The sequence below is a fragment of the Grus americana genome, chromosome 3 (genome assembly GCF_028858705.1).
Source record: "Grus americana isolate bGruAme1 chromosome 3, bGruAme1.mat, whole genome shotgun sequence".
NCBI lineage: Eukaryota > Metazoa > Chordata > Aves > Gruiformes > Gruidae > Grus > Grus americana.
This window is the reverse complement of record NC_072854.1, coordinates 79,381,033-79,407,562: the sequence shown is the minus strand read 5'-3', so window position 1 is coordinate 79,407,562 and position 26,530 is coordinate 79,381,033. Positions and strand designations below refer to the sequence as shown.

At 41.4% G+C, this 26,530-nt stretch overlaps 1 protein-coding gene across 1 annotated transcript in view; it reads left to right on the top strand.

Annotated features, from left to right (window-relative positions):
* Positions 1-11,591: 11,591 nt before the first annotated feature.
* The window catches only part of THBS2 (thrombospondin 2), a 34,767-nt gene continuing 19,828 nt past the window's right edge, over positions 11,592-26,530 (top strand). Inside the window, exons 1-12 of the mRNA XM_054822247.1 lie at positions 11,592-11,677; positions 12,906-12,980; positions 13,917-14,473; positions 15,985-16,069; positions 20,302-20,498; positions 21,290-21,430; positions 21,682-21,778; positions 22,980-23,150; positions 23,995-24,171; positions 24,873-25,046; positions 25,489-25,616; positions 25,722-25,874. Coding sequence (XP_054678222.1) covers positions 11,671-11,677; positions 12,906-12,980; positions 13,917-14,473; positions 15,985-16,069; positions 20,302-20,498; positions 21,290-21,430; positions 21,682-21,778; positions 22,980-23,150; positions 23,995-24,171; positions 24,873-25,046; positions 25,489-25,616; positions 25,722-25,874 — 1,962 coding nt within the window. The 5' untranslated portion in view covers positions 11,592-11,670. The remainder of the gene's footprint in view (positions 11,678-12,905; positions 12,981-13,916; positions 14,474-15,984; positions 16,070-20,301; positions 20,499-21,289; positions 21,431-21,681; positions 21,779-22,979; positions 23,151-23,994; positions 24,172-24,872; positions 25,047-25,488; positions 25,617-25,721; positions 25,875-26,530) is intronic.

Sequence of the window (26,530 nt, the reverse complement as noted above, 5' to 3'; positions counted from 1 at the left end):
ACAGCAAATCTGGAGACTATACAAGAGATGAAGGCAGGAAAGACATCTTGTGATTGGTTTCACATATGGGGGACAGATAAGGGGAGAGGGTTAGATAGAAGAACGGCAGAGTAGAGTTGCAAGAGAAAAAGAAATATGTCCAAGAGAGAAGCTGGCTTGGTAGAGAATACTTGCAGATAGTTCTAGCACCCTCACTGCAGAATCAAACTTTTAAATGTCCGAGTCCATGGCTCCCAAGAGGTATGTGTGAAACCTGTAGGAAAGTGTAGGACCATCCTTGTCCAAAGCCTGAGTCATTACTCAGCCGCTGCTTTTCCCACTGTCTCTGCAATGTCTGGCAGAAGTCTGAACTGATGATCCAACCTGTGGGTAAACATGGTTTGACATGAAGGAATTTCTGGGTTTTTTCAATGGGTCTTATATCACTTTGTGAACTTCTAAATAATGAGGTGTGGTACAAGAGCTGAAATAATTTGTTCTCTATAACCTACCAGCCTGACTGTCTCATGGGTTGTATTGCTGTTATAGAGCTTGGAAGGTCAATGAGAAATTAACTCCCCTTCAGAATCTGTTTTTTATGAGTCCAGCGCTGACTTAAATATCCAGATCTATACCCGAATTTAGCACATTCAACCTTCCCCTGTTTCTGGGTGACGGGCTTAATGTCCTCATTCATTCACTCTGGGGTTTCAAGTACTCATTCTTCGTCTTCACTGTTACTTTTCAGTATCTGCATTTTCCACATTTGTTTTTTTGGCTACATGCTGCATTGTGAAGCCAGGTAACAACTTGCTAGTCAAAGAACAAGTTATGAACTCATAGAGACTTTAAGCAGGAAAGGCCAAAGAGACCTTGGAAAGGTTAGATAACTGGTAATACTTAAGGAAACAAATATCGATCTAGGCTTATCAGAACAATGTGTGAACTCTGACACCTCATTTACTGTCACTGTAACCTTTAAAGGCATGTTTTGTTCATTTTGGTCTTTGGTAAGCACCTCTGGATCTTGTTCATTTTAGACTTGCTTTTAGCAGGGGAAGAGTCATCCTCTGGAAATGCCTGTGTCTCCGTGTTGACCACAGATAGAGTCAGTCTAAGACTAGCTAAGACTTGTATAGCTAGCTTCTGAGTTAAGTGAGAAAAAAGGTATTTTTATAGTTAGGGCAGCTCTCGACCCACCACAATTGGAATTTTCCAAAATCTCACTTTCTTATTTGACATTTTTTCTTCCTTAGCAAACGCAATCCCATTAGTTTTAAAACTCTCCTTATGAACCTTCTTCTTTTCCTCATGCAAATAAGAACCGCCCCCCCCAACTTTTTTTTTTTTATTTACCTGGGAAAAGATGCTCTTTGACATCTTTGTAAATTGTCATGAAGTTGCAGAACGGACCTAAGCAGGGAATATCCATAAGATGACACTGTTCCAAGATCCTGTGCCATGACCTGCTTACCACTTTTAAAATGCACAAGCATATATGACCTTCTATGACGAGGTTACAGCGTTGGTGGATAAGGGAAGAGCAACTGACGTCATCTACCTGGACTTGTACAAAGTATTTGACACTGTCCCACACAACATCCTTGTGTCTAAATTGGAGAGATGTGGATTTGAGGGATGGACCACTTGGTGGATAAGGAATTGGCAACTCAAAGAGTTGCGGTCGATGGCTCGATATCTAAGTGGAGACCAGTGATGAGTGGCATTCCTCAGGGGTCAGTATTCGGATTGGCACTGTTTAACATCTTTGTCAGTAACTTGGACAGTGGGATCAAGTGCACCCTCAGCAAGTTTGCTGACAACACCAAGCTGTGTGATGTGATGAACACACTGTAGGGAAGGGAAGCCATCCAGAGGAACCTTGACAGGCTTGAGAGGTGGGCCTCTGCAAACTGCATGAAATTCAACAAGGCCAAGTGGCAAGGTCCTGCACATGGGTTGGGGCAATCCCAAGCACAACTTGGGCACAGAGGCTAGGCACAGAATGGATTAAGAGCAGCCCTGAGAAGGACTTGGGGGTGTTGGTGGACAAGAAGCTCAAAGTGAGCCAACAGTGTGAGCTTGCAGCCCAGAAAGCCACCTGTATCCTGGGCTGCATCAGAAGAAGTGTGACCAGCAGGTCGAGGGAGGTGATCCTGCCCCTCTACTCCGCTCTTGTGAGACCCCACCTGGAATACCACATCCAGCTCTGGGGGCCCCAACATAAGAAGGACATGGAGCTGTTGGAGAGAGTCCAGAGGAGGGTCACAAAGATGATTAGAGGACTGGAGCACCTCTCCTATGAGGACAGGCTGAGAGAGTTGGGTTTGTTCAACCTGGAGAAGAGAAGGCTTCGGGGAGTCCTTATTGTAGTCTTCCAGTAGGTAAAGGGGGCCTACACAAAAGCTGGAGAGGGACTGTTTACAAGGGCAGGTAGTGATAGGACAAGGGGTATTGGCTTTCAACTGAAAAAGGGTAGATATAAGGAAGAAATTCTTCCCTGTGAGGGTGGTGAGGCACTGGAACAGGTTGCCCAGAGAGGCTGTGGATGCCCCCTCCCTGGCAGTGTTCAAGGCCAGGTTGGATGGGGCTTTGGGCAACGTGGTCTAGTGGAGGGTGTCCCTGCCCATGGCAGGGGGATTGGAACTAGATGGTCTTTGAGGTCCCTTCCAACCCAAACCATCCTATGATTCTATGATTCTATACCAAATCTGCTTTCTATCATGAAGGCAGATGACTACATGCAGTTGTGAAATAGGTTGTCTATAAAACAATCCAGTAAAGATCAAAGAAGATCTTGGGCTAACTATGTGTTATGAAAGCTCTTAAACACATTTCCTTTTGGCTGTGTGTTCAACCTTACACAGACTTCTATGATGCAGAAATCTGATGACGTTTTAATTATATCTGGGACTGAATTTCTAAGAAAATCAGCATTCTAACCAGGCCAAACCTCAAAAGACAGCTTTCATTGTCTTTTTTCCAACAATAATCTGAGATCATTTTCTTTTGCGGTACCACAGCCGTTCTTCCATAGATCTGACTTTTGGAGGCCATATGTCTAAGGCAGTTGGAAGCTACTGATTTTCCTGGCAGAACTAATCACTGCAGATTTATATGATAAGGTCAGACTGTGTCCTACCAGGAGCAGAAGCCACTATTGAATGCTTCAAATAAAGATGATAGACACTCTCTTAACTGAGATAGTAGCAATGGTCAATGAACAACTTGTATACCTGTGGCTACAGACCACTGGCATAATTAGCCAGATGTTTTTCAAGCTTGTTTGAACTACAGCCCCTGTAAGCTTAATTGTTACTATTTCTCTGGGATGTGTTAAAGCTGTCACTCTGCTGATCACCTCAGAGCAGTCTTTTAAGTGACATACAACAACAGAGATACACATAACTCAAATATACATCCTGTTCACGCTGAGCTGATGCACACCTTTGAGGAGAAAGCCGGGTGAAAAGGCAAGCTGACGCTTCAGCATCGAAAAGCAGCTCTGTAAGAGCCACTGAGGCCACGTGGTGCAATCAACATCATCCTCTGGTTATGTGCCACTCATCAGCTCCCTTCAGAAGGTGATTTAAGAGACTGGAAGCAGTATTTAGTTGAACATATTCTACTCCATAATCCGTATATCCCTACAAGGAACCCCAGGTTGGCTAAAGAAATTGCACCATTTCCATTTACAGAGTGAAGTCCACTCTTATAGGTGGTGTCTAGCTTTACTTTATACTCCAAGAGGCTGAAATAGTAATTCTAAACAAAGGCCAGGCAGTTAGGTTTTTATTAATTACTAAAAACTTGATTTTCAACAAAGAACCTCAATCTAATTTTGGCACAGAAAATGCGCACAACTATTCATGCTCCAAATATTCCACTAATTTACATATACTGGAAATGAATCTGAGAAAATCATAACAACAAGAGAGCACTGAGAAATTTAATAAAGCACACAAATCAGGACTTAGTTAACTATCTGTGATGGTGTGAAAAATAAACAACTTTTAAATATCTAATAACCTTTCAGTAAATTTGAAAACACAGACTTTGTTTATTATATTGAAAAAGGCTTCTCATTACATGTAAGAATGTGGCCTCAAGGGGACTCACATGGGTATAACTTATTGAAAGTTATAGCTACAGTTCTTAGTCAAAGAGGCTGATGCAGGGAATATGCCTACTGCCTACTTTCTGTCTGAAGAGAAATGCATTACAGCTGATCAAGAATGTTTCTTCAAGACCAAACCTGAACAGGGCTATAGACTATCTACTAACATCTTCTTATTACAGTAATATTATGCAAGCCATACAGAAAACTGAAATTTTAAACTAAGTCTAAAAGCCTTTAAAAGGAGTCACTCCAAACAGCCATCTAATTTTTCACCTAGTATCCAAAATTCAGTGGCAGGAATATCACTTTGCCTCCCAAGTTTTATAAAGAAATTAAAAAATAACCCCACATAGAATACTATTTTTAACAAATTATAAAATGACATCTCCATAAACTTATTCTGTAGGAACTAGTCACTCTGAAGGTGTGTTGAGTTGATTATAAAACAGAAGCCCAATTACTAGTTGCTTCTGAATGTAGGAGCCAGTGGCATTTTCGTGTGATTTGGGACGTCTGAAAGACTAAATAAAGATATATAGCCAGCTTTATGTAAAAAGGTCTTCAATTCTGCTGGGATGCACAGGGTGGTAGTTGGGTACCTCCCTCTGCTATCCTTAAGTACATCAAACTGCCACAGTAATTCTGGGGCCCAAAGAAAGGCAGAAGCTGAACAAAAGATAATCTAAGAAAGTATTTGTATAATTTAACTGCAGGAAATGAAGAGTGCTACAAGAGCTGGACTTCTGAATGAAGATTCATCCAGGCTGGCAGATAAGTCGCTAGCAAGCTGCCTTAGACATGACATTGTCAGAAGGTTGCTGTTGACGTGGTTTCTAGATGGTTTCTGGATGGAATTTGATAAATATGCAAGGGATTAGACCTGTAAGTGGATATCTATACTTGAATCCAGATTTTCTGTATTTTTTTAGCGACTATTAAATGTAACCTTCATTAAAGACTTGGGGGCAGAAGAATGAGGAATAACAGTAAGCACAATTCAAATTAAGTGAAGAATTGCTTATTTGCTGTTTTAGTTTTGAGAAAAAAAATCATTAAATCCAAACGAAAAGACATTCTGCTGTATTTGAACAAGGGTTGTCTGATGCCAGGATTAAGACATAGTATATGATTATCCAAAATAAACAGAAGTAAAGGCACACATTTTCACCCAAGCTGGGTCTGAACTAGCATAACATAGGAAGCTTCCAGGGACACTGTAGTGGGGGATACATCTTTGAAGAGTCACACACTTGTGCTTACACAAATGCATTAATAGAATACTATGCAAACCTCACCAACATGTAAGCATCCACCACCAGTGACATGAACACAGGCTCATCCCCACCTCTGCAAAAACATTCACCCAGTTGTAAAAATGCCACAACTATCAACTTTACTTCTCTTTTCCTTAATGTTGTGAACCATGCAAATTTAAGATGCTTTATGTGGTTAGCTGAGAGAAAAATGAGACAGTTTCTGGTCAGCAGAACTTTTCTTGAAGTAGAACCAGCTTTGTTCTTGTGTGGTTTCCTAGAAGTGAATATTCTCAAAACATAACTGACTAACTAACTAAATGCAAGACAATAATAATTATTAATGTCCCTCTTCCTTTGATGAATATCAGTCCATTCCTGTGCCCCCATTTCCAGCCCATCATTGCAAGCATGAAGCAATGTGAAGAAAATAATATCATTAGAGAGAAATGCAGTTAATTGCTGTAAGGTAAGTAAACAAGCAAGAATATTAATATCAGTAAACCATGCATAGGTTGAATTATATTAGCTTATAATTTTTATTGCCGGAGAACATGGATAGAAATAGGAAGGGTATGTTCTGTAGGAAGGGGAACAAATTTCAGTTTCCTCGTAGTCCTTTGACTGATGTGAAGCCAACTGGTTCTTTGAATAGAGTGAAACATAGAACTAATTACAAATAAATAAATAAATAAATAAATAGCTAATAACTTGCAAGAACTGGCAAGTCTGCAACAAATGCGTGCGGAGATACATTGTTTCATTTCTGGTGTATGCTGTAATAGGTATTTTCTCCATTGCTCTAGTTTCCCCAGCATTTCATTATATGACTGTATCGAATTGAGTAGTCCATGGTTATCGTCAGAGTAAATTTCTCCCTGTTCACTTTTCAAGAGCACCAGAGACAGCCACAGTGGAACTAGCAACATAACAGCAAAAGTGATTTTCTTCACCTTTGAACTATGTCAGAGGGGTTTTTGAAATTATTTAATTCTATGTGGATGATGGCTTTCGGAGACATTTCAGAGCAAAATGGATACTTATAAGCATGAGTAGTATGAGAGGCCCCACTTTTAATACGTATGCCCAAGCATTTATTGGGGAAGTGGTGGTGCGCTGACTGGGGAGCTGAAATGCTGTCATCTGACTCCTCTGACCATTCACAGCTAAGCAAGATGATCTGGATTTTAAGTATTCATTAACAATGCAGGTAACGGCTATATGAGCACACCCAAGTAATTAATGTGCTAAGGGAAGCTGTACTCTGTCTGTGGATGTTCTTACAAAGAGAAAAAGAGGCAAAACACATATAAGAGTTTAAAAAAAAAAAAAGAAAGAATTATTTGTTCAGCTTTAATCATCATAATCATTATCAGACCAGAGTTGAATGATGCTCTTTCTCCCAGTTAGAGACCCACAGCCAGCTGTAGTAGTTTCATGAATTGCTTGCTTTCATCTTTTCACTTCATCCTGTGGGACCCACAACTCCATCTGTGGGAGTTTGGAACATATGGAGAGATATCAAACCCCCAGACTGTTCTCTGTGGCCTTTCAAATTTTTTGCAATCAATTTAATTCTTTGGAGTATGTTTTTTTTCTTGCCCTGTTGGGGCTTTCATCCATTTGGTTTCTCATGCCAGTTGTGCCTCTTGATCTCTTCCGACTCCGTGAATCCCGTCTTTCAGGGACACGCAGTACCTGGTGAGACCATGCTTTGCTGTTGGCCAGCCACCCTGCCGTACCTATAGAAAAATGCCTTACCTCCTGCTGAAATGAATGGCGTCTGGTCACCTGAACGACTTTTATGATCTGGCTGAAGTTATCATTTTAGTTGTATTCACTTGCTCCTTAGCTAAAACTACTATCAACTTCAGTATGTTTTATTTCTAAATAAGGATTGAATCCAAACCATCTAAAAGCTTTGAGATTCAGGCTGTCTTTGAACATATGTAAATACAGCAGACCAAATTCCATTTGACATACAGACAGTACAGTACTGCAAATAAAATAAAAATTATAATATTACAGCCTGGATAATAAGGATAGTCTTAGCTGTTTAAAAGTCAGCACTGTAGTGATGCATTCTTTTCCTGTTATAAGTGAAAATATCAATACCTTTGTGATAGAATGCGAAACTATGGAACAAAGTTGTAACAAAAGCAGGTCTTTGGGTAGGAAATTTGTTCTGAATCTAGTAAAAGGATTTTTTTGGAACCCAGAGAAACAACGTGGGATTTACTGAACATTTTCAGTGCTCATTTGCATTGCACTTGGTAGGGGAATGTTCCTTTTTGGACATTGAAAATATTTGGCAGTCCTAACATGTTCAGCAGCTTACATGTGGGGAAAGAATACAAACATTCTGTAAAATGTAAAAAAACCCATTTAACTGTAGATGGATGGATATTTGTTTTGTCATATGTCCTATAAGGACAGGGAAAAAAACAGTTTCCAGATTAAACTTTCTGACCATGAGTTAGAAGTCTAGAGCTCCACTTACAGCTCTTTATGAAGTTATTGTGTGAAACCCATTAAATCATGTAGGAACCAATTTAGCAAAACACTTAAACATGTGCTTAGCTTTAAACTCAAAGTTCTCCTGCCGACACCACTGAGCAAGCCTTTATGTATAAGCACTTTGCTGAATAAAGGCAAGGTTTGTAAATGGGTGGTAGCAAGCTTTCTCTCTTTGACAAGATTATTGTAAAAGTATATCAGCTGGTACTTGTACAGCCCATGGCCCCTTGTTCTGACAAAATGTGTTAGGGTTTGTATCTGGATACATTTTATATCTGGAAATTATTTGAGGAAGGTTGGAAATAAAACACTTCTCCCTCTGAACCAAAGAATAGAAAACTAAATACTTGACTATGTTGCCCATTTTGTCTGACTGCTTATGCACCAGAACTTAAAGTAAAGCATACATAAAACTTTGTCAGAAATAAGTTTCTCCTTCATTATAGATGAATTCACTGTCCCTTGTGTAATCTATTCCAGTATTCAAAATCTGCATTTAGCTGGAGTACTTATGGCATGTTGTCTGAGGAACCACCCAGGTCTCTCTCCCTATCACTACAAGCTCATTCAAAAAACTGAATGGCTGAGTCACATGCTAATCTGAAGGAATCTGTTTCAGTTTTGGAACGCAGATATAGTGAATTATGAAAATCAAAATTCCCCATAGGAATTAAAAAATGAAAAATTCTTCATGGCTGTGGGACAACATTTCAGAAAGAATGTTTATCAGCATCAGGTGAGCATCCAGGACACCAAGATAAGACCTGAAAGACTCCTCATCATATTTGTGCAGTTAGATCCATTTCAATTAGTGGGGATGCTTTTGTGAAAAAAGAAAATAAAAGTGAATCAGGATTTCACCCAGCAAAACTCATGGAATTTGTTTTCTGGCATCATGCCACAATAGCTTCAATTTTGTCAGAAAAGCAGTCAAAACCAGAAAAAACATTCTAGTATGTATAGCGTATTCCACTTCTTTCGTGGGATTTCTTCTAATGTAGGAGAGTTCAAGTCTTGCCCCAACCTAAGCCAAGTCAGAATGTGAGTGATAAACTCCTAGGCAAGAACAAGGAATATTTGGTGGAGATCCATCAAATCACAATTCTTTCTGAGACGGTGCGGGACCAGAATCCTGCCATTCCCCACTGATTTTCAGTAATACATGTTACCTTGCATGATGCTCACATGATCCAAAGTGGAAGTCCCCTAGGGCTGGTGCCCTGGAAAAAAAAGCAAAACCCCAAACAGTAGGCTGAAAAAGGCAAAGGGAGGTGCATAAAGAAAAGAGAAGTTAAGGACCTGTGCTCATGTCTGATATGCCAGTCTGAAGCAAAACGCAATGAAAGGTAAAACACTACAGAAAACTATTAGTATGAGAACTATTGCCTCACTAGTGTTCCTAAATGTTAGTAAATCTGACTTTATTGTCTAATTACCATTGCTCACTTTCACCTCATACTAAAAAAGCAGGTAGCTTGAGAAACGTGAGCATAATTCCAATGTTTGCAAGTGTACGTTGGCCAGCTGGGGAAAGCAGAGTGCGCATTCGTTCCTGTGAGCCTTTCTGTCAGGAAGCTTGGAAAGAAGAGGATGTTTACCTCTTCCAAGGTGGCCCGGGGAAAGTAAGCAGTGAGCATTTTCACAGTTGTGGAAAGAACAGAACCAAATCTGTCTTCTCAGAGATCATCATCCTATATATAAATCACTCAGCTTGAAACAATATGCTATCAATCCTTCATTCCTGCAACGCCCACAGAGATGGAAAGAAGAGTTTTGTTATGAGGTAGCTGGTTAAAAGTAATCATAATAAAATTTGTCTTTCTACTTTTACTGACTTAAAAATTTCCACTGTAAAAAGTGTTCGTATATGAATGTACCAGTAGTAAACTGCACTATCTCAAAGATGCCTTCTAGGTCTCCTGAACACTTTGCTCCCCTCTCTTCTCCAACCGTAAACCCAGAGCAGCTTCCTGACGAGAGTTGTGCCACTGCTGTTCAAAGTCTTGTGGAAAATGCACCATACAGCTACATATATAGATATAAAGCCTAAGTCTTAATATAGTGAGGGGAATGAGTAAACTCAGTAGAATTTGAGGTTTTGTGAACTTCATTAGCTATTTTTTAAAATTCTTGAGGTTTCGCAAAACTGAAAACCAAATGTCTTAGGAAGACAAAAAAGCCCTCTCCCTCCTAGCTTGGCTCAGTCCCCTGGACCCTGTGAGAAAGGGGAAGGCTCCTTGGCTCCCGCTACCCTGCAAGGCCAAGGCCAGCCAAGTTGGAAGGAGCTTCCATGGCAAAAGGAAAGGCAGCCATGCTTGCGTTGGCGTTTTCTGCAGTAGTGACAGATTGAGCTTTTCGAACTTTTCTGAGTTCTGAAACATCAACACCTTTTTCTACTGGAATTTCGAATTGTGATGAGCAAAGTTGATGACTTCCTATGCTGTTTTTTCTTTACTTTTTTTTTTTTTAACATTTGTGGTGTTTATCTACCTATACATTTGACAGGGCTCCATTTCTTGGATTCTGCAGACAACTCAGCCAAATCCATGCCTCTTCACATCAGTGGCAGGATCTTTCCACAGATATTCTGCAACCCCAGTTTGGGCCTCAGCAGCAGGGATCCTGGTCTTCCCGTTTGATTTCTGAAACGTTTCTGCATGTCAGGGCAGGTTCTGTGCACCCACCACAGGGTTCAGTTCTCCTGCTCCATATGGAGCATGGTGCCTCCAGCCCTGCTCCTCAGCAGGGCGACGCACTAGCCCAAGTGCTGGGACTGGAGCCCTTGCTTGTGGAGATACTTTCCAGTCCTCCCAACGAGACTGGCAGCAGCGTAAGAGTGAGGTTTCTTGTGTGCTGCTTTCATTAGCCCGAGGCAAGGCTCCCTCCACCAGGAGCATGCCCGAGCAAGCGCCCTGCGCCTTCATTGAATCAAAAGGGGATGGAGCTGCGTCCCATGGATGAAAGGCGGGCCGGGGTGCTGCGGATCACTTGAGCTGCTCCGATAAGCACTTTACATCCGGGTGCGGGGGAGCGTGGGGTGGTGGTGGTTAGTGACTGGGGCATATATCGCTTAAAAATAAAAAGCATAAAAATGAGAGGATTCGGTCCTCAGGAAAGCCGAATTTCGCCGCAGTGGCAGTAAGAACCGAGCTTCCAGCCGGCGAGGTTTCGCGAAGCCCCCGGCCGGACCGGACCGGGCGGGGCCGGAGGGGCCGGTGCCGCGGTCCCCGTCCGCGTGGACCGGGCTGGGGAGGCCCGGGCGGCTGGTCCCGGCCGCGCATGCAGCTCCGCGGCCGGGGCCTGGCGCCGCCTCCCGGGGGCTCTGCTGCGCCGGGGCGGCCGCGCTCATGTCCCCCCCCGCGAAACTGTGCGCAAGGGAAGGGCACGACGGCCGCTCTCGGCCGCCTCTCCCCGCCCCTCCGCGCCGCTCTGCTCCCCGGGGGCAGGTCCCCGCAGCCCGGCCCGCCTCCCGCACCGCCCCTGCGCCGCCGGCGGAGGGCGGTCGGGCGGTCGCGGGGCGGTGCAGGGGAGGGCCCGGGCTCGGGATGGCCTCGCAGGTAGTCGAGCGCGGGCTGCCCGGTGGGGAGGGGGCGGCGGGGGGGTTATGTCACCGCCGCGGAGGGGCGAGCCGGGGGCGCGCCCCCGCGCCGCTGATTGACAGCGGGGCCCGGCCCGCAGCCCATAAAGGCGGCGGCGCGGGGCGCGGGGCCGCGGAGGGACTTGCGACGGCGGCAGGGCACCGCGCTCCACTCCCCATCGGCATCGCCCCGGCAGAGCCTCAGCGCGCCGTCGGCTCCCCCCATGCCAGGTGAGGCGCAAGGCGGGAAGGCGCCGTGCCCCGCCGTGAAGCCCCCCCCCCGTGGGGAGCGGCTGCCGTCCGGCAGCGTCGGGGGAAGCGTCGGGGGCCGCTCCGGCTGCCCACCGCCCGGCCGGAGTTCGCCGTGGGCAGCCGGGTGGTCACTCCGCGCTACCGTCCCCCGCGGGTACTCGGGGTGAAAGATGAAGGGACCTGCCCCCGGGAATGCTCACCGGAGGCGGCGTGCGGTACCTGCCCGCTGCGCCGGGCGCTGCCAGCGGCCCTGCCCGCAGCCCCGCATGCCGCGCCGGCGGGGGCTGTGCCGGAGCCGTGCGGGCAGGGTCCCACGGGGGAGGCGCTGGATTTGAGGTGAAAGAGGCTTCCTGGCGTTTGCCGGTAATCGGTGTTAGAGGTGATACCTCGGCGTGACAGATAATAAGAGTTCTCTGACGGAAAAAGGAAATATAGACAGTAAAAGGTAGCATCCCCGAGTCCATGCAAAACCGTGTGGAGTTAGCACAGTGTTGAAGTGATGTGGCTGTATCCTGAGAAAGGAATGCCTGCCTACACGTTCCAGTGAACGCCGCCTGCTCCATTCATTGCGAGTGCACACGCATATGGAAATGCAATTATGTGGCTTATAGCTGTATAGTGCTGCAGGGCAAAAAATAGCATCATGTTAAAAGTCACTTTGTCCAGCTATGATTGGGTACAGAGGATTGTAAGACTGGGTAAATTCTATACATATGAGAGAGAGTTGTTTGTGTGATGACACTGAAAAAGATACTAAAAGGTATCCCTAGTACTGAGATCCCATTATCCTGCAAGGAATTTCAGGTGAACGTTGTGTTCCAAAGTAAAGATGCAACTACAGAGATGCTGTATCTCACGTAGTGTATTGTGGTCCTTATGCCAACTGCTGAAAAATCATGGAGAAAATAGTAGCATGTATTTTCTGTATGTCTTTCCTTTTTATTATTAGGGATATTTGCATAAAAAGGAGGTTTACTGTTGTCAAGCGTTCCTCTTCCCTTCACTTGATGTCATGTTTTACTTCTGACATCAAGAGTAACCCCAGAATAGGTATTACAAGAATCAGTAAAGATAGAAATTCTAGTTTTATATGTATAGTTGCTTATAATGAGAGTTCCATTTATGGCATTTCATAAGGTAAATTAAAATATTTGTAGTTGATAAATATTATTTCCATAGTACTTACTACTTTTTGGTTTATTCATAGGAGTTATGCTGCAGAGGAGTGGGCTGTTGTGGCTTGCTGTGTTGATAACCCTGTGGGTTTCCTCAAATGCTCAGGGTAAGTTCTGACACTTCTTAACTAGATATAGTTTTACTCCCAAAGCTAAAAGTTGGTGTAAAGCGTTGGTTTACCTGAGCTACAGTGGGCAAAGTAATGATACGTGATTTTTTTAGAAGTGCCTGGAATAGTAGTTGCTGGGTTTTTTTTTTGGTAGGTACATCTTACTGCAGTTAAATGAAGATTCCCCAATAAATATTGAAAAATTGTTTTCTTTAGAAATTGTTGATCAAAATGTATGCAATATCAGAAATAATTGCTATTATACTTTCCTCTGCAGTGGAAATGTATGATGAAAGTAACATAAGCAGAATCACTGAGTGGGGTGAACACTTCTAACAAGATAGAGAAATAGACCTCTACAGACCAAGTATAAGTAGAATGTAAATTGGCACAGTGCCAGGTGCTCATTTACATCTGATTTAATGGCCTGAATCTTTAAAAAGCAAATCTCTTTCTTCCTGTTGTCATGTGGCCACATGGCTTCACATAATTTGGTTTTTATTAGCTGATAGTCAAAATATAGAAATTGGCTCAACTTTCTTATTCATTCATATATATATTTAAAATATTTAATGAATACATCGTTACATGCATCTATGTGTAGGCATATACATGACATGGCATGTGTATATGTATACAAGTGTATATACAGTGCTATAAAATACATAGCCCTATGTTCAGTTATATAATCAAACTTGTTTATACCTACACACATAGGAGAGAGTCATCATGTAAATTGAAATGACAGGTGGAAAATACAATTCACTTACATGCTAGTAAGAACAGTTCTGCTTGTGGAGGTAGGAAAGTACTGTGTTTACTCTGCTGATCTTCACATCTGTCATGTAACTGCAGTTACTAAGTATAGCGTGCAGAGTTGTTTCTTGTAAGACTTTTTGTAGACACATTGTCACACACTGTTAACTTTTTCAGATGGTGACAAGGAAGAGGAGACTGCCTTTGATTTACTTCAAATCAGTAACATAAACCGAAAGACAGTTGGAGCAAAATTGTTTCGAGGTCCAGACCCCGCTATCCCAGCGTATCGTTTCATTCGGTTTGACCATATACCTCCATGTAAACCAGAGAAATTAAAAAAGATTGTCAAACTCATACGGCAAAATGAGGGCTTTATCCTTTCAGCCACCCTGAGACAGGACAGGCAATCCAGAGGCACTATCCTTGCTTTAGAGGGTCCTGGCATCAGTGAGAGGCAGTTTGAGATCATTTCCAATGGCCGCGCCAACACCCTGGACCTTATCTATTGGGTGGATGGCTTCCAGAACGTGATTTCCCTAGAAGACGTGGACCTCGCCGACTCGCAGTGGAAGAACATCACTGTGCAAATAACAGGGGAGAACTACAACCTTTATGTTGGCTGTGACCTTATTGACAGCTTCATCCTGGAGGAGCCTTTCTATGAGCAGCTGAAAGCGGAGAACAGCAGAATGTACGTGGCGAAAGGGTCCATTCGGGAGAATCATTTCAGGGTAGGTAACCTGGAGAAGCTCGGGTCTCTGGTGAGGTAAGGAAGTAACTGCAAGTAGTTTGAGAAGATGCAATAGGCGCAGTTTTGTTCTCTTGGATTTGATGATGTCACAGGTGTTCCCAAGCAGAATTTCTCCAGAGTGTGTTTTTACGCATTGCTGGATTTGTGTTGTGTGAGTTTGGAGTTCCTGGAAGCAAAGGGATGGTAAAGCAAAGTCTACGTCCAGGAAGAGTGCACAAAACCAATTTATGGGCTTTCCTATGCAACCATCCACTTTCTTTTCCAGATGTAAGAATTCTAAACATGTTGCATTTTTGTGGTGATTTGTAGCGTTCTTTGGAAATTTCTTGAAGAGCTATTTTTCCATTGAAATATATCTATTAAAGTCATAAAAGACTGTCAATATTTTTAAATTTTATTTGAAAGAGGAAGGAAAAAAAAAATTTTAATGGAGCTGAAGCATGCGGTGTTGGACCATCCCCTAACAGAATATTTTGGTTTACCATTCTGAATAACCTTTTGTTTCAATTTAAAAATAAAAAAGAAAAAAAAATAGAGCAAAATGTTTTTGTCAGTCCTGTAAATGAGATTTTTTTTTTTTTTGTAGAAAAAAATTTATTGTTTCTTTTGTTGTTTTAAAATGAAGCAATTACAAACTTCCTGGTTTTCCTATAAAATGAAAATTACCTTTTGCCTCATATAGCGATGTGCTTTAAGGACGGCTTCTTTTCACTCACAGCTGAAATCAAACTTGAACTCATGGCTTCAAAAATTTGAAGAGCCCTTTCTTTCTCATCCTGTTGTGCCATCTAGTTGTCAGCCAGAGCATGACATGCTGGAGTGTGGTTCCGTGGGATGACCAGATTTGGCAGGGAAGCTAGCAGTTCTTGCCCACAGCCTCTCCATTCCTGCCTGCATGACTAAGTTTCTCCATCAGTTGTGCTCATAGAACTGGTTCTGGAGGTGTATTGTTAAGTGGGTCACTGAAATAATCTATTTTTAAAGTAATTTTTTTCTTCAAGGTTTTTTTTTTTTTTTTAAAGTGAAAGAGATACCAGTCTGGTTTTATAGTGTTGTCTCAGGGTAGTGTCAGCACAATTGAGGAGACAGCAAAATATGGCGCATAGGAATGACTGGCTAAGGATGGAAGTGTGATGGGGCAGGAACTTCAAAAGTTGGCTTTGACCTCGTGACGAATGTCTTGTAGAACTACAATCTGAAATTCACTGTATGAAAATGGAGATTTGAGCTCGTAGCTGATTAATAACTTTTATTATGACTTATTTCAGAACATACCTAATTTTATTGCTTATAGTATTGAAATAGTATATAACAAAACTAGAAACACATTTTTTTCATTATCTGTCAGGTTTAATGCCTTGTAGATTGTTTTTCACATATTTACTTCTGGCTGAATCCAGTCAGTAGCATGGGATTGAAGCAGATCAGTTATTAGTTACTCTCAAATTGATCTAACTGTTTTTTAATTATTTTTTATTATTATTATTACAGGGTCTTTTGCAAAATATTCAGTTAATCTTTGATACTTCAATAGAGGATGTTCTGCGTAAAAAAGGATGCCAGAGAAGCCAGTCAAGTAAGGCTTTTTTTACCTCATTAATATCATTCAGTTGACTCTGAAAATGAGAAATGTCAATGATGACATATTATCCTAAAACCATGTAACAGATCCCTTTGAAATGAAAAAGAAAATGAGTTCCTTTTTCGTGGTAATAGGAACGTATATTTTAACCATCTTGAGATGCCATTTCTACTCTTTAGCCTACTATTTTAGCCATGATTCTTTGAGCACAAGACTGGGAATGTGGCTTCTGAATTCTGCTCCTGACTCTCAGTGGGCCCATGATCAAGTCTGCAAGTCTTAAAGACACTGAATTCCTCAGCAATAAGTTTGTTGACTGAAAGAGACTTTGGGTTTGAATCCCAATGCATTGTTAATGAAAAGAACCTAAGGAAAATAAGAAAAAAAAAAAGAAGAGGTATGGAAGGCATGTATGTGACAGGCTGACGTGTTCATGCTGACCTCACCAGGAGGGGAGCCCTCTGTGTGTGGGAGTATATTCGATTCATCATGACAGAGTTATGAAAATTTGTCAAGTATGCACTAAGGTTTTATACTTGAGCTCATGGGAGGTGCTGACTATTTTACTTTCCAGTGTTTGTAACTGGCAGGAGCTCAGTCAAGAATCCGAGACAACTGAGTCCATCAGAGGAATGTGGTGGGTGTACAAGGCAGCCAGAACTCCAGGGTTTTATTTGAAACTCCTGCCATCTGAAATGCCATTATTCTGTCACTTAGCTAAAACATATGACATAGCAAATCAGTTAAGCAGACTACGCACAAGTTTTTTCCTTGTTTCTGCAAAACTCAGAAATTAAGCAGTAGCAGGTCTTGAACAGGGGGCCAGGGTATTGAGATTTTGTAATGAAAAGTCTCTATAAGATATATAAATGTGTGCATGTATATATCTATATAGCAGTGTGTATATGTATATGCACAAAAAAATTAATTAAGGTCGCTAGTCTGTTTTTAAATCTTGATAAAGGATATTGGTTGGTTATTTCACATGTTTCAGAGGTGTGCCCTGCTGCAGGACCTCAGGTTCAAGTGTGACGATGTGTTGAAGAATGAGTCACGTGGGCTAGAATGGAAGTGGCCTTAGATAGCACAGGCAAGCAGACGTGCCCTCGTTTGTTGGTTGTCATCTACCCCAGCCGAGCTGTTTTCTGTACTCAAACTACTGAGAAGCTACTCAGAACTACTTATTACTGGTTTTCAGCTTTGTTAGTGGAGGACAATGCTTGAGGAGCAGAACTGCTGTGGGAAAACAGAACGTGTATTTAGGTCTAATTGTAATCTGAACAAAAGAGAAGAATGGTTTCAGGAAGGATGCAGTTCAGCTATCCTGTTTCATTTACCAGTGGAAACAAAATTCCCAGAAGAGAGGTAGAACCTTGAGGGCACATTCAGAGGTCAGAGGCAGAACAGTCTCAGTCAAGAGGCCAGGGTCCCTAGGTGTAGACAGATTGAACCGGCAAAACCAACGAAAGAGGGCGTCTTCAAATCTTTTATATTGTTATTGGTTGATCACTGCAAAGCGAAATAGTTTAGCTAAATGTTTTGAAATATCGCCAAGTAGAAATGGTAGGTTACTGTACTTCTACTCTAAAGGGGAAGCCAGTGGGAGCCTAAAGGTATAATTGGGTTCTGCATGCTGATACGTACCTTAGGAAGAATTTCTGTACCCTTCAGCTGTTGCAGCTAATAGCCAAGAGGTGATATTTTCTTAATGTATTTTTTTATCACATCTGTCAACTGCCAAATTTTCAGGGCTGATAAATTATACAGATTCGTGGGTTTTTTGTTCCCTTCTTGGGAAGTGTTAGTAAATAGATCAATTCACAATATTTTTAGTTTTACTTTGCAACACCAAGAGAACATTACAAAATGGAAATTACTTGTGCAACAACAGAAGAGGGCTAATGGCACACTGTGGCTTGAGGCCATCAAAATTACTTGAGAGACTTGTTACATGCATAACTGAGTTTCTGGCGTTGCCTATCCAGCCTAATTACCGCAGTTGAAAAGCAATGGGTGATATGTTACTGACCACAAAGTACATAAGTATTTTCCCATTTTGGTGGCCAACCCTTTGAGCTGACGTACAGGCACTACCAAATTTACGTGTGAGTTTCCCACATGGCAAATGTTACCAATGGAGTGTCTTCAACTCTGAGAACACAAAAAGCCTGCCACTTTTTCAGAGACAGGGCAATGTTTTCCTACTGTATCTTTAATTCTAGTATGAGGTATGGTGAAATGGTAGCTTGGGGTTGCTGTTGGATTGAGGGTAGGAAAGTATCTCTCTAGCGTGGTGGTTGCAAATACTTTAAGCAGGACTTACACACCACGCTGAGTAGGAGAGATGACAAAAACATGCCTAAATAGACACATCAGTAAAATCCCTTCTTCAGCTAGATCAACAGAATGACATTTGCATACGTGAAAGGATGCACATTCTGCTCTTCTCATTTCTCATTTTAAAGGTAATCATGTGATCCTTAGGAAATTAGCAGGAAGCCAGCAGCAGAGAACTGATTTCCCAGTGATCCCCAGGCATCTTCTTTCAGTTGCTGCCAAGTACCAGTAGGAAGTGTGGATTTAGTTCTTCTAACATAGTTTTGGTTTATGTTTCCTGCTGAGATTGCAGCTTTATTAATGTCCTCAGAATGTTCCGGTCAAGGCACACTCCATGTTGGCTTGAAAAATATGAAATTAATGTCCTGAGAAGTGCTATGGGGGAATCTGAGAAACCTAGTGTTTCAATGTGGTAGGAAAATTGCATTCTTTCCATGGAATCAAAAAGCAGCTGAAGTAAACAGTTATGACACAGAGAGTTCTGATCTGCTATGTGGTATATCGGTTTTCTCCCATACTGTAAGTGAAGCTGGACAATTACTGCAACTTTGGAATACTGCAAACAATTTTTTGTAGACCTTGGCTGGTGGCAGATACTTCATAGCTAATTTAAAAGCACATCAAGCCAATCATTTTAAGTATGGTTGAGAAGCAATTATTTAATGTCATCTTATGGGTTGGTTCTTTGTTCTTTTATTTTTAGCCTTCTGAATGAATGAAAAATACTTTGCTCCCATTTTCATTACTTGTACATTTAAATATAACAGTTTACATTGTATAGGCAAGCATCAAATCAAGCCCGCAAAGTTTTTGAAGCGTTGCCACCTTCTGTGACTCGTCAGCACCAAATGGTATTGGGGTGTTTTGAAGCATATGTTTTGCAGTACATGTTCCTGTGCTGGTTTCTTCTTGAATTGCTGTATCCTTTGTTTCTCCTTTCTGTCTGGTAACCTCGTGTTATTACAACATTATTAAATCTGGTAAACATGTCTTTATTGAGAGACAGGGCAGTATCGATTTCTGTATAGCTGATACCAAATTAGAGTGTACCATGGAGTCCTTAGAGAAAGCTTCCATGGAATCCACGAGATGTTTACCTGGTGGAGATTTAAATGCTTAACAGAACACAGACTGATGCTTTCTGTTACATTCTTTTTCAAGAATTTGCTATAGACAGGAATGTCTTTCAAACTGATATTAGAACGTGTCCAGTTCTCCCTGAATAATACATGCAAAGTTCTGTTTTAATTACGATCTGCCTGATGGAGGAGTGACACATCAAATATTCAGCCTGATCTTAGCTTGACCTCCATTTAATTTCAGAATTAAACTATCATTATAACAGCTTCTCTGAGTTTAACACCAGGCAGTGCAAAATAGAGCAGCCCAGAGTCCGGTATAAACTGCGGAATGGTCCAAATTTGATCCAAGTAACCATGGGATTTATGGGCAGAACAAGGACAATGACTTTCTGCAAGGAAAAGTTCTGTCTCCTGCCTTTTTCTCTGCATTGGGAAAATGTGATAGGTCATGAAAAGATCTGAAACCTTTCATGGCTCTGAGTGGATAAAATGGGTTTGCTTTTTTGATACTGTTTGTTATGTCTTCTTCATAAATTAATGTGTTGCAGTGCCAACAATGTTTTAAAGTGAGGGCTGTGTGAGACACAGCTTGGCTCTTAATTTTGAAAAGGGAAAGCCTATAATTGGAACCAGCTGACATCTAACTCCTCTCTTTTATTCATGTGTATAATCTAGTGTGAAGCTGTGCCAAAATAGACGTGTTTAAACTCTACCCATGGGTGCCAATGTGTGATTTCAGCAGGAATCTGTAATCTGTGGAAAAGCTTTGCATATACAGCTCTTCTTTTTTTCCTTTCTTGCTACCAGCTGAAGTGAACACCATCAATGAGAGTACTGAAATCCTTCACTTGAGCCCTGCTGTCACAACCGAGTACGTGGGCGAGAAACCAGAGAAGAAGGCTGAGTTCTGTGACCGCTCCTGTGAAGAGCTGGGAACAATGTTCACGGAGCTCACCGGCCTGCGCATTGTGGTGAACAACTTAGCTGATAACCTCCAAAAAGTGGTAGGTACCTGTAAGTTCGAAGAACCGAAAGAGGTCTGCTGTGCAGTGCTCTTTCTTTCTTTGTTTTATACCAGAGGCAGTTAATAGAGATTTCTATATGTACATGTGTATACCTGTTGATAAATCTACATACTGTAGAGGTGACCTGCATTTTCAAAGTGACTAGTTAGGTAGTTCTTGAGTATAACACTTTACTGAAGGCTTGATTTTCACAGACTGGGTTTAAAAGGGCTCACACATGTGCACTCATACACAGGGAAAATTAATCCTCTTAAAGGTTACTGCAGATTTGGAAATAGAAAGCTAACAAACCCAAACTTGCCTGCGTACTGTTAAAGTGTTGTTACCAAGCTTCTACCATTTGTGAATACATCAGCAAGTGGCTACACAGGGTACTTAAACTGTAAGTAAATGTATGGGATTCTCATAGTTGAAGTACGATGGTGATGTTTTTCTGATTAGCAGTCCACCCTTCTTACTGTGAATCAGTTAATTCTTTCTGAAGGAATTTTGTTACTATGCCATCTGTCTCAGGACTGAAATGAGCTGTACTAAAGGAAAGCAAAACTGCTAAGAACAGGTTTCCCTTAGTATTGTGTGACTGTATTTGTACTATTATCTGAAGAATTGCTATGCAGTATTGTGGTACCTGAGATCATCTTCTTTATCTACATAAATATGAAAAAAAAATTAAATGGAAGAATTAAATCCAGTAGTGTCTCAGTTTTGTCTTATTTAAAATGGTTTGCTTACAAAGTACACAATTTGTTTTCATTTACTTCGTCTTCTAGTCTGAAGAGAACCAAATTATGTGGGAATTGATTGGTCCCAACAAAACGCTGAAGAACCAGTCAGTTTGCTGGCAGGATGGCCGTGTCTTTGCAGATAATGAAAGCTGGATTGTAGATAGCTGCACCAAGTGCACCTGCCAGGTAAGGTTTTGGAAATGTTCTTCTCCTCTGCAGAAATGAATAGTGGGTTTAATCCAGCCCAGCTTTCCAGGTTAGGTCACATTTACTCAGAGCTTGGCCTAGACTTACTGATATTTATAAAAAGTAGCCCCCATGTCCATGACAGTTAGAACAAATCCAAGAATTTCCACACACGAAACTTCCCCAGATGCCCACCTTTATTTGCCTCTGCATGTGAGCATAAGTCAGTAAGTTGATTTCTTTGCCTGTAGGATTCTAAAATTGTGTGCCATCAAATCACCTGCCCAGCAGTCTCCTGTGCCGATCCATCTTTTGTTGAAGGTGAATGCTGTCCAGTCTGCTCTCACTGTGAGTATTCAGCCAAAAACGAAGATAGTCTTTGGCAATATTAAAGTAACTACTACTGTGCTGTAGAGGTCAAAACAAGTAAGAGGTCAAGGCAGGTAAGATCAAATGTGAAACTTCTATGTATACAAGGATCATATGAAGTAACTTGGCTGCTTGAAGTTACCTTATGGAGGAGTTGGTCTCTCTTCAATGATTATGCTGGTTGCTTAGAAGTAAGCTGATAACTCGCCTAGCCAAGTTGGACACTAAAGGTTAGATGCATACTCCTACCCAGTCATGTTTTCCCAGGCTGGACATTCTGATTTTTGTTGGTTTGCTATAGCACTGTGCACTATTATTTCTTTTCCATACTGCCTGGTTAAAACAGACTAGCAGAGGCTGGGATGTCATCTTGTCTCCTTGTGGGGAATGTTTAAGTTCCAGATAAAAAGTTTCATGCAGTTTGAAATATTTATTAAGAATGTAAGTTATTTTTGGTGTCTGATATTGTCATCCCGTTCATCTGTTTTATTTCTTTTCAGTCATACATCCTCTTTTGGTATAATGCTTTACTTACATGGAACAGATTGTCAAGGTTCATTTAGGACAACATTGCAGGCTGTGAACTAGACTTTGGAGTCACAATAATTTTAGTAATTTCACTAATGAAGTGACTTCAGTGTGGGTTTGGTACATTTCATTCTGTACTGGACAGATCTGTTACAGAAGAAAGTGGTTACTTAGATCTTCTAAATGAAAATGCATTGGAATATACTCAGAGTATTTTGCCTATTCAGAGCATAGGGCATATTCTTACAATGTGTTCTTGATCACGTTCATCGTTATGTTGTGTTCAGAGGTGAGGCCACATCTTATCATACTGACCTATATTCTGAAGTCAAAGGCAGTTGGGACTCGAGTTTTTGGCTCAGTCCATTCTAGAGATAAGATGTGGATCTTCCTCCAAAGGTCTGTGCCTTGTGCAAGCACACTGCACGTGAGGAAGTTCATGAAGATCCAGGATTCTTATCTGGGCTAACCTCTCATTGCGTTAAACCATAATTCCCTAACTTCAGTGGCAGCTTGGGACAGCAAAATCAGAAAAAGAGAGATCTAGAGGTCAAAGCATATGTTTACAGAGAAAGAGAAGTAAAAATCTTCTGAATAGGATAACGGAGGAACTTTCAATGCTAAGCACTTTTTCTTACCTTTTACTCTGCAGCTGATGACAGTGAGGAAGGCTGGTCACCATGGTCAGACTGGACAAAGTGCTCAGTTACCTGTGGCTCTGGGACTCAGATGCGAGGAAGGTCATGTGATGTCACCAGGAGTGCTTGTACAGGCCCGCACATCCAGACAAGGATGTGCAGCTTTAAGAAATGCGACCATCGCAGTAAGTAATAAAATGTCTCCCCTTTTAAAGCTTCTTTGGATTTCTCTTAGCAAAACCAAGCTTAGTCTGGATTTCCTGTGAACACTGGCTAGTCAGAACAGTATGCATTTGAACACTCATATATGCATCATTAAAGTAGCTATCATTAGATTCTTTGCCATCTGCCCCCTTTCAAATATTTCTCTTTTTCCTGACAATTTAATAGGTGTATGCACTCTGGTCTCAGATCTATTAAAGAAAAAGATAGTGGGTGATCTTTCACATTATGAACTGGAGTCTTATTTTTGAAATCAGTTTGGAGACAACACTCAGTTGACGTTCATGATACATGGGGCCGTGTTTTGATCTGCCATTCATTCACGATTAGCCCATTCCATTAGCTTAGTAGTGTTTAGGAATACAGTAATCATAGAAGACTTTTGCAGCATATCAAACTGCCTTCGTATTTAAGGCACTTAAAAGGATCATGCTTTCCCCAGAACTGTAGTTCTATTGCAGGTAGCTGTTACATCCAGGCTGCTATAATACCTAAGGCTATTGCTGATGCTGCTAGTTGTCCAAAAGTGCATTTTAAACAAGTATTTGTTCCATTGGAACAAGTTGATTTTTAAGTAAAGTTTCTAATGTCCATGTTAGTCCTACATTGGTCATTGAGATTCCTAAGAAAGCTGTACTTGAATGTCTGAGCTGACATACTGGGCCTTGTAAGCGACAGTGGTAGGAAAGAGATGGGACATTCATCAGATGTGGTGAGAGGCTTAAGTAGAAGATTAACTTCACAAGTGAGTTTGTATTACTGCTTCAGGTGGGCTATTTCCTTGAGTTTTGCACTTTTCTCTGGCAGTACGTCAAGATGGTGGCTGGAGTCACTGGTCTCCCTGGTCTTCCTGTTCAGTTACCTGTGGAGTAGGAAATATCACCCGCATCCGCCTCTGCAATTCCCCTATTCCCCAGATGGGTGGGAAAAACTGTGTGGGAAATGGACGTGAAACAGAGAAGTGTGAGAAGGTTCCATGCCCAGGTATGTCTGTGGTCCTGAATCCGAGGTGATGCAATAATATTCCAGCTGAATTTCTTCTCTTCATACAGGTCTAAATTACAGTGAATTTCTATGGCAGAAAGAATTTCTGTGGTTCAAAGATGTTTGTATTTCAAGAAAATTCAGAATTGATGACAACAGAATCAGTAGAGTTGTACCAATGTAAAATATGCAGAAGAATCATTGACATAAGTTATTTATACTGACTCAAGCAATGCTATTGAAGATACACTGATGAATGGAATACCAAACAAGTATAATAGCTATAACCTTATTGAGCATACTATTGCCATTAAAAAAGTCAAAGAGCTCAGGTTTGGCTCAGCAGAAGTTTGTATCCTGTGGTCACACCCTGCCTACTGTACAAAATGAAAGTTTAGTAGGGTGCTTTGAAGGCACTGTACTTGCTCTGATCAACTTAGTGGACATACACCATGCCAGTGGGCACGGCATATTGTTTAGAATTATTACCCAAAAAATGCCTATAAAACAGTTGGGTATTTTTTATTTGTTTCTGAAATATTGCTATCTCGGTGTAAGGCTTTGCCAGCATCTTTCTTCCTATGTGTGTAGTGAGAAACTGTCTCCAGCCAGGGATCTGAAGAAAGGCTATTTGTCATTGGCACCAAATCTTGTCCCCAGTATATTGCCTGTGATGCTCTTCTCTCTTCTGCATATCCTAGTGAATGGCCAGTGGGGTCCTTGGTCTCCATGGTCTGCCTGCACTGTTACCTGTGGAGGAGGAATTCGTGAGAGGTCTCGTCTCTGTAACAGTCCAGAGCCACAGTATGGAGGAAAGCCATGTGTGGGAGATACCAAGCAACATGATATGTGCAATAAGAAGGATTGCCCAATTGGTTGGTATTTAGTTATACATTATTCAGTCTGAATAATTATTACTGTTATTTCTTTAATGGATAATTACAAATTGACGCTACAGAAAACTACTAATTACATGTTTGTTTCAGGAAAGCACTTTTAAATTTTTTGGGTGCTGTTTAGCTCAGTGGGATTTTATATATATTCTTAATACTGACTTCTAAACAAGGATGTGTTTCTTAAACAGGGCCTCAATATGCTGTAAAGTAGTCAATTAGATGTAGCAATATATAATATATTCATATTAAAACAATAGTATATTAAATGCATTCAATAACCCTAATTCTACGGGTTTTTACAAGAGTCTGTTGCATCAGATGTGATTTAAGCTAATGAGCAGAGAATGCCTGTTTATTAAATGAGGTGTTACTTGCCTTTTATGCTTCTAACTTAATTTACACTTTTATGTGTCTTTGCCAGATGGGTGTTTGTCAAATCCTTGCTTTCCTGGAGCAGAATGCAACAGTTACCCCGATGGGTCCTGGTCATGTGGGCCGTGCCCAGCAGGTTACCTTGGCAATGGTACTGTTTGTGAGGATCTTGATGAGGTATTGATTTTGTTTCCATTAACATCAGGAAAGTCTGTGAAATTGTCATTATTTGGAAATTACATGGCCATCTGATTGGTTTCTTCTTTCTTTCTTTTCCTGCAGTGTATAGCTGTGTCAGATGTTTGCTTTAAGGTGAATCAGGTCCATCGCTGTGTGAACACAAATCCGGGTTTCCACTGCTTGCCTTGTCCTCCACGCTATAAAGGAAGTCAGCCCTATGGTGTGGGGTTGGAAGTTGCCAAGGCAGAGAAGCAAGTAGGTGATGTTGAGAATTTGATGGCTTTGCAACTGAGTAATTCTCACCTGAAAATATCTGTGAATGAAAGCACGTGATAAACTTGGGTACCAAACAAAGATAAACTGAAATAGATAACTGCTGTTCCAGGATATTTTTGGTTTGAGTGACAAAATACTCAATTTGGGGTTGGTTTGGTTTTTAAGGGTTTTGTTTTCTCTAGGCATCTGCACAGTTACACCTGCCAGGAGCAGGCATTCCCCTGCTTTGCATTCCTTTCTCTTAGGTGTATAAACCTACTCTGGGGATTGGAAACTGAAGAATCCCAATCATTCTCTCTATAAATATAACGCTGTTAATGTAGGTGTCATCAGAAATATGTCAGAAGTTCTCAATCCCTAAATTCCATTGGGCCCACACCTAGTGGTGGTGAAGGACAGAAGAAAGTGGAAGTGATATTGAAGACTGAGGTTTGATAGACAAGACAAAAATGTTAAAACAGATGTCATGGGATGCCTACTCTTTGTTGTCATTGAATAGATCTGTGGTTAGTTCAACATGTGAAGTCTAAATGTAAAACATCTGTGTAAGATTATCAGATACTATCAATGAAAATAAGCAAAGTGATAAGAAAGATATAACAAAAACTTACTTGAGGGGAATGTGAGAATTCATT